The sequence below is a fragment of the Salvia miltiorrhiza genome, chromosome 6, assembly GCF_028751815.1.
Source record: "Salvia miltiorrhiza cultivar Shanhuang (shh) chromosome 6, IMPLAD_Smil_shh, whole genome shotgun sequence".
NCBI lineage: Eukaryota > Viridiplantae > Streptophyta > Magnoliopsida > Lamiales > Lamiaceae > Salvia > Salvia miltiorrhiza.
In genome coordinates this window covers 988702-996335 of record NC_080392.1, presented here as the reverse complement: position 1 = coordinate 996335, position 7634 = coordinate 988702, and the positions used below count along the sequence as shown (strand labels likewise).

At 35.2% G+C, this 7634-nt stretch overlaps 2 protein-coding genes across 2 annotated transcripts; both read right to left on the bottom strand.

The window, feature by feature from the left end:
* Window positions 1-15: 15 nt before the first annotated feature.
* LOC130987685 (protein YIP4a-like) lies at window positions 16-1485 on the bottom strand. The gene is made up of 3 exons (XM_057911294.1): window positions 757-1485; window positions 608-682; window positions 16-525 (listed from the first exon to the last, which is right to left on the bottom strand). Exons 1-3 carry the CDS (start codon window positions 1219-1221, stop codon window positions 265-267), a joined length of 801 nt encoding a protein of 266 aa, XP_057767277.1. The 5' UTR covers window positions 1222-1485; the 3' UTR covers window positions 16-264.
* A 758-nt stretch (window positions 1486-2243) lies between these two features.
* Window positions 2244-5565, bottom strand: LOC130987684 (mitochondrial outer membrane protein porin 4). Its single transcript, XM_057911293.1, has 7 exons — window positions 5362-5565; window positions 4945-5034; window positions 4282-4349; window positions 3868-3978; window positions 3648-3731; window positions 2952-3160; window positions 2244-2818 (listed from the first exon to the last, which is right to left on the bottom strand). Exons 2-7 carry the CDS (start codon window positions 4991-4993, stop codon window positions 2512-2514), a joined length of 828 nt encoding a protein of 275 aa, XP_057767276.1. The 5' UTR covers window positions 4994-5034; window positions 5362-5565; the 3' UTR covers window positions 2244-2511.
* Window positions 5566-7634: the final 2069 nt, after the last annotated feature.

Genomic DNA, 7634 nt, shown 5'->3' with positions numbered 1-7634 from the left:
ATTATTTTGTAACGATGTTTCCTTACGAAAATTGAATGACACTCTTTTCTTTAATTATTATACACAACAAATACAAGATCTTCTTGTTCAAAAAATAGGTGACGTTAAAATTGTTAAAAAGGATTGGAAATGATATTTTAATTGAAATGGTTGAAAATCATAAAATTGTGTAGATTTTGTTTTGTGTTGGACAACTATCCCTTTTCTTTTATGTCTGTATTTTTTAAGCGAAAGAAGAAGAAGAAGAAGAAGAAGAAGGTATAGTCAGTCGACGGCGATGATGAGGAAGCCGAGAGAGACATACATGAGCAAGACGGGGTAAAGGGCGAGAGCTTTCCTCTGTGGATTCACAGCTGTGCTGATGAATGGATAGGCAGCCCACGCGCTCCACGCCAGCGTCACGCCCACCGCCGCCATCTTCACCATCACCGGAGGCCTCATCATGCACATCAACGCCCCCACGTCAAGCGGCGCTATGCAGTAACCTAGAAGGCTCAGGCTCTGGAAGAAGATGATGTGCCCGCCCTATTCAACCAACAATTCCGATTAATCAGCCATCAATTTATCACTGCGCTGCTCTTCAATTCGATTCGATTCGATCAATTACCAGAAGCAACACGTTCAAGGTGAGAATCACGGCTCCCGCAGCAAGCACCGCGAACGCCACCGCAAACACTTGAGACTGCAAAAGCAAATTAAACCAATCAATCAATCAGCGCGCTTCCATGGCTAGGGATTCAGGATCCGAGATCTCACCTTCTGCACGGGCGAGGACCAGGAGAGCATGAGGCCGAGGAAGATGATGAAGAAGAAGGGGCCCCACAGATCCCAATCCCTCAACGCCTTACCCGGATCCTCTCGATTAGGGTTGGGGAAGACGACCAGCTTCAAATTGTTGACGATCCGCCACAGATCTCGCTTGATCGTGTCCACCACGGGCTCTGTGAGAGTGTCTGCGGCGGCGTTACTGGTGTAGCCGCGCGGAGGCGGGGCGGGCGGGTTGGGGGCGTGGGGAGGGGGCGCGGCCGAGGCTTGGCTGAGATTGGAGGGCATGAATGCGGGGGGCGGCGGAGGGGCGGAGGACACCGGGATGGAGGCGCGCGGCGGCGACGGGGGGCGGGCGGGGAGGACGGCGGTCGGGTACGAGTGGATGAGGGTTTCGATCTCGTCGATGTCGGATTGCGAGCTCGGAGGCAATGTGGATGGCTCGTTGTGGGACATCGCGTCGGCTTTCCGGCGGTGGCGCGCTGCTTTTAATTTAATTTTGTTTTTTTTCTTCGTCTCTGTTTTTACCTTTTCCTTAAAACAAAAAAATAATTTGACTGAGCACACTAGTAAACTAAATTTAGTGGTAGAATTATAGAAACATGAATTTTTTATTACTATTATTATTTTTATTCTTATAATCGAAGGGGTTTGGAATTTACATGTTATTTCAAATTCATCATTTAATTGAATTTTAGTAAGACATCAATTTATTCTTCAAAATTTGTATAAATAGATGTTTCGAAATATTGGCACACCTTTAATAGTTTTTGATATTTTTGGAACGTTTTAAAAGTACAAAATTTCTTGTCTATGAATTGCTCAACATGTTCAATCTTTTTTAGCAGGGACACTAATTGACAACTTTTTTTTGTTTTTTTATGCTAATAGACAACTTAGAATTACAGTATATTCAAAATCAAACTCGAAAAATTCCAATCACGTTACATGGATTCATTTGATCGAAATCATTCAACCCATATACATAATTCACTAATTCAACTTGGATATAGTATTTTATTTTAGGGTTAATAGTGTTTTATGTCCCGAACTTTCAGCATTTTCTATAAAATGTCCCGAATTTTCATTTTCTCCTAGAAAGTCCCGAACTTTCAACTTTTTCCATAAAATATTCCGCTATACGAAATTCAGTGATGAAAAAGATAACAAAAAATCCCGAACTTTCAACACTATTAACCCTTTATTTTATCGTAAAACCTCTGGAATCCTCTTGCTCCACTTAAATGAAATTCTCGAAATGTGACTTTAAGGAATGAGATTATGGAGATTATTCTGATTTCAAAGTCTAGTTCTACTCATTAGGTCGTAGAATGCATAAATTTATCCATTTAATACTACCAACAATTACGATTAAGAAAATACAGATTCTCACCTCAAATGAATGCTTCAATTCAGAGAAACTTAAACTAAGTCATGTAAACAAAAAGGGAGTAAATTTCAAAATAAGACCAAAATCAAAAACCAAAAAAAATGAGTATTTTTACCATTGGAAAGAGACCAAGCAATTAAAATCCCAATGGGAAGAATATTTGCTTATTGCCTTACTGGCCCATTATACAACAAATATCCAATTTCTTGAAACGAATTCCTTCAAAATTATCACCATCATTCCAATGTTTGTCAAAAACCGGCTACGGTTTCCGGCACAGTGTCAATAAAAATAGTTAAGCGCTTCAAGCTCAAGGCCAATTGGGTCGAAAATCGAACCTCATAGTATCAAAAAAATCAGGGCTTGAGCGCGATGGAAAGCCCACATTTTGGAGATGTGTTGATAGACTTGGTGTCGTACTCTGCTGAAAATGTTACTAGTGATTTAGGCCTCCATTCCCTTTGGCTCGATATAGCAACCTTACCATCATCGGAGAATCTTGTCTTCACCAACGTCGAAGGATCAATCTTGTGGACGCTTCCCAAGCTGAAGCTATTCTGGAAACTGGATAATCTGTGTGTCATCTCAGCAGCAACTTCTGTTCCTGTCAAAGGGTTAACAACGTGTGCATAAGAAGCCTTCACGGTTTGTCCCTTGTCAGTCCTGTGTAGACGAAAGTTACATAGAGAAATTAGTACCAAATCCCTGTGAGTATATTTCCGTGGAATAAAGACAAAGGTGCATAGAGATTTCAAAATATGAAAGGCAGACTCGGAGAAGTAGAACTGTTGCATACAATAAAAGGGCAGCAGAAAAGTCATGCTTGTTGAAGCTTATTCCAGCATTGTATTTGGTAAAAGATGAAGAGGAGGTATCAAATCCAATTTCACCGCCAATAGCAATATCCTTAGAGCCTATTGCTGCAGAAACCTCCAGTAGAGGACTCGGGTTCAAGCCGATACTGGAATTTATGGCAGCATGATGATGAAGGTAATGCACATCGAGCTGAAATTAAACAATATATTAGGAAGCTTAGATGCTAAGGTATTCAAAAAATCAGTATTCAAAACATTAGTGGGTTGTAAAAACAGAAGATGTTAGGAAGCAGTATCACCAAAGTTGCTAAAGATTGAAAAAACAAGACAAATGACTGCAATCCTCAGTAGATAGAAGAACTTCACGCCCTCTGGTTATCATAATAACACAGCTCTAGCAATTAAAAGTTAAGGTAAGATGGTATTGTCATTGCACTTGAGAAAACTATCCATCAAGTAACAAACTTAGCCTTGCCCAATTTCTTACCCCAATAGAAATCATTCAATTCTTAGTTCTAAATCTGATCTCTTCATCAAGAAAACCTTAATATGTATAAAATTTAAAATATAAAAAAACTGAAAAGAAAACCAAACAGATATGCTAACATGATAACATCCTCTGAATTTATGCACAACAAAAGCATCTTTAAGCACCATATAATATCAAATCTGAGTACCTTCCCAGACTTGTGATCAGGAACATTAAAGCTAACTGCTGCTTTTGTCCCAGGCACTACATCATAAGTCACTTTGGTAGAAACCTGCAAGTACAGGTAGTGAGGAATCTAGTTTAATAAAACAATTCTACATTAAATCATCAGTTCCCCTCAAAATTTTATCAACAAAAATTGATTAAAATGTAATCAGTCGGCACTAATTGCAAATATTTCTTCTTACATTAGAGTATGTATCAACTTTGACATCAACAATTGTTTTCCCACTTCTGTACTGTGTGCTTATATCACCAACAAAGATTTGACCCTTCTTCACTCCAGTAGCTGTAAATCCCTGCGAGAGGACAAATAATGGTTAATACTGTTCACAGAACTTCACATTTCGAGGTATTCCTCACAATATTTATATGAAGCTTCCTGCACAAGGTCCAAATTGAAAATTTAACACAGTAAAAACATGTTCCACCACAACAGCTATATCTTTTAGCGACTTGTATAATTTGGAGCATAGTTTTCATGTGAATTTTAGTACAATAAAGGAGAGAATCTTTAAACTTTCCAAAAACACAGCCATGTATATCATAACAGGCACAAATAAGCTTTGATAAGCAATTAGTAAAAAAAGTTACTGAATTACCATTCCAGTAGAGCTTGGGATTGCAATGGAGAATTTCTGATCATAATTGTAATCTTTGGTCAAGAGATCTGTACACAAAAATAAACTTAGTTAGATAAGAATACATGGCTTGGGTCTTTGAGAATAAAGATAAAAAGAGCAATTAATAATACCATGTCAAATATCGAAATAATAAATGGAAATTAGCATCTACGACTTCTTACAAATCTAATGACGGTGATCAATTTGATAATATAACAAGCATAGTTTATTGAAAGAACTGACATAAAAAAAAGAAAAATTAGACAGTACTTAGATCTCATCATTGTCTGAAAACAACTATGCAGAATACGAGACACGTTTAGGAGCAGGTTATGTAGCACACACTATTGACATTAGGCATTTTAACTTCATACACCAAATTTATCGCTGCCTGACATGAAAAAGTATGACAAGGACATCATATATTTCAGAATTTTCTAAGTATATGCATACTTTAAGGAGCCCGCCGCGTAAAGCATAAAATATACACAACCAAACAATCAAGAAAATGAACATTCAAAACACAGGTACTCAAATTAGCTTCAAGGCTATCCTGATTCGAAAGGCAAGCATTAAACAATTTAAATTAATGCAAGAAGTATCAAATATCTGAAATTTTGTGAGTATCTTTCAAAAGTCCACCTCTTGCTCGCTTGCCAATTTCTGAAAAGGGAGCTGGACCGTTGCCCATTGCCTCTTCGTCACACAAAAACCAAATGTTCAGCAGCAGTTCTGTAAAACATTTTACACAATACCACAATTACTCTTTTATGAACATATATCCCTGCCACACATATCCATCAACATTCAACAAATAGAGTAACAGAGTCATAAAAAGTCGACAGGATCAAAACAGGCACACTATTATATCACATATTGCATCTGAATTACTTGTAAAAACGACAAATGGGGAGAAACGGAAGGCAACATTTCAGATTTTCCGATTTCGAGATGAAACAAAATAGAATTCAGCAGATTAATGAACATTGAAGAACCACGGAACATCCACGCGCGCGCACAGTATAATAAAATCAAGAGCTAGAGGAGAAAGCTTCTCACGGAGGAAGACTGCGATCGCCGACTAGCAGCGACCTGAGGCGAAGACGCCGATTACGATGGAATCCGTGCGAGCTTTAGAGAGAGAGAGGAGAGGGAAAGCCGAGGGTTTTAGGAGGAGTTAAAAACCAGGTCAGAAACTATAGAGAATAAATCTGATAAAATCACGCGGCTGTGAGCTTGAGATGGGCTGAGCTGTTCACTTATTGGGCGGTTACAGTTTTATATGCCACAGGCGGAGTGATGCTTGATTTACTGAGCTGGAAGGTGTTGCTGTGCTTTGTGGGCTTGAGTTTGGGCCTTTTGTTGGTTCGAATTTGGGCTCAAATTTAAGCCCGAATTAATGACCAATCACAATGAGCCGTCAAATACTTGTCCTTTTTTTTCTTTTGAAAGATTTTGGATTCAATAAACCTATGCAACGATACTGTGAATCTGTGATCATCCAAAAATTAATTTAATATGTAAAATTTTAATTTATTTAATTTATTTTTAAATAAAATTAGAATTTAATTATTTTACTGTATTATTTATATTGTACTTTTTTATTTTTATTTTACATTTTTTATTTATTTTTATTTTTTTAAATTAAAAAATTACAAAAAATTAACTACAGTGTGGGCAATACAGTAAAATAACTAAATCTTAATTTTGTTTTAAATAAATAAATAAAATTTAATTAATTTGTGGGTGGCCACAATGTGGTTGTTTACATCACTCTTTTAGACTTAGATGTTAATCAATTTGAAGTCTCCCTTCTTACGCAATCATTTTCCTCTGTGAATTGGACACGATTTTAAAATATATATATATATATACTTTGATGTGTGAAAAATGGTTCATAATGGTTCAAATGAATTTAGGTATTTATTGTATAAAATACAAATTATCTTTAGTCCTTAGATTATGAAAAACTACAATGAATTTATCATTTTGATGAATGATTCACTCAACAAATTAAAGTGATGAATCCAGCGTAGATCTTCGCGATCTAAAAATTAAAAATAATTCCTAATTATATACTACTCTCATATAAATTTTCAACATAAATTCCTAATCATATTAAAATACAAATTTTTATTTTATCCACTCCCAGATAAATATATACAAAAGCCCACTTGATGCAAAGTTGCAAACTCTTACTACAAGAACCGCGTTGATGAGGAAATACTCTTTGAAGCTTCACTTTAATTTCGATGAATTTCATCACTAATTGCGACATATATAAAGTCTTCAACTACTAAATCTTGGTTCCCAAGTCTTACACCTAAACCACACATAATTAAGGTCAAACAATAATGTAAAGCACGTTAGTTAATTAATATTCAGAATAAGAATGAAGTTGGTCGAAAAAGGTATATTCGGATTATAACTATTTAAATCATTTTATATTGGTATACGTGAAATATTTTTGATTTGCCTGTAGTTACTTATTGACAATCTCGGTTACTTAATTTGGAATTTTGAAATAAAACTGTTTGAATTTGTCTAATATGCATTTCAAAAACCCAAAATAATTAACCAATCAGGACTTTTCTTTTTATTACCTATTTTTTTCTCATGTTAATTTGGTTTGTTTATTAATGTTCCCTTTTTGCTTAGATCATGATTATGGTGTTCAAATTAGAATTCGATCCACGTCAAATTAAATATCTTAACTTTTGAAATAGAGGTGACGTTCTTTTGGAATGAGTTACAGTGTCTCACAATTTCATGTGTCACTGTATCTCATTCTTATAATTATTATTTTAATAATATTTTTTATAAAAAAATTATTACAATACTATGAATTATATTTATATTTTATTTCAAAAAATCATTTTTAAAAAAAAATATACTTAATTAATAAAAGTGAAATTAAGTGATAAAATTATATACGCTAATTAGATGGAATAAATCATAGTTAATAATCATAAAATTAAACTAAAAACATACAAATTGAAATTGAAAATATATATATATATATATATATATACACAAAAAAATAAACAAAATTGAAAATGAGACATAAAATAAAACATCAGATATGATACACTGAATCTCAATCCGTGCTTTACTACCTTGGAGTAATTTCTTTTGTTTTGGTTCTTGTTTTTTGGGGAATGAAATTAGAGTTAATTAATTAAGTACTCGGTGACGTGACACGATCACCTTAATTATAATTAATTAGTAATTAAGAATTAATGAAGCAGACATTTGAAATTCCACAAGTCTTCCCTCACATTTGTCAGCCTTCATTTTCACACGCGCTTCTCCTTCTCCCCACGCCTCCATCA

Excerpts from the sequence above, each read along its gene's own strand:
- LOC130987685 (XM_057911294.1), bottom strand. The coding sequence starts at position 1,221 with ATGTCCCACAACGAGCCATCCACATTGCCTCCGAGCTCGCAATCCGAC. Across the intron at positions 683-756 it reads GGTCCTCGCCCGTGCAGAAG|TCTCAAGTGTTTGCGGTGGC; the intron begins GTGAGATCTCGG and ends TTGCTTTTGCAG. Across the intron at positions 526-607 it reads CCTTGAACGTGTTGCTTCTG|GGCGGGCACATCATCTTCTT; the intron begins GTAATTGATCGA and ends TTGGTTGAATAG.
- LOC130987684 (XM_057911293.1), bottom strand. The coding sequence starts at position 4,993 with ATGGGCAACGGTCCAGCTCCCTTTTCAGAAATTGGCAAGCGAGCAAGA. Across the intron at positions 3,161-3,647 it reads CTGATCACAAGTCTGGGAAG|CTCGATGTGCATTACCTTCA; the intron begins GTACTCAGATTT and ends GTTTAATTTCAG. Across the intron at positions 2,819-2,951 it reads TTTTCTGCTGCCCTTTTATT|GACTGACAAGGGACAAACCG; the intron begins GTATGCAACAGT and ends TCGTCTACACAG.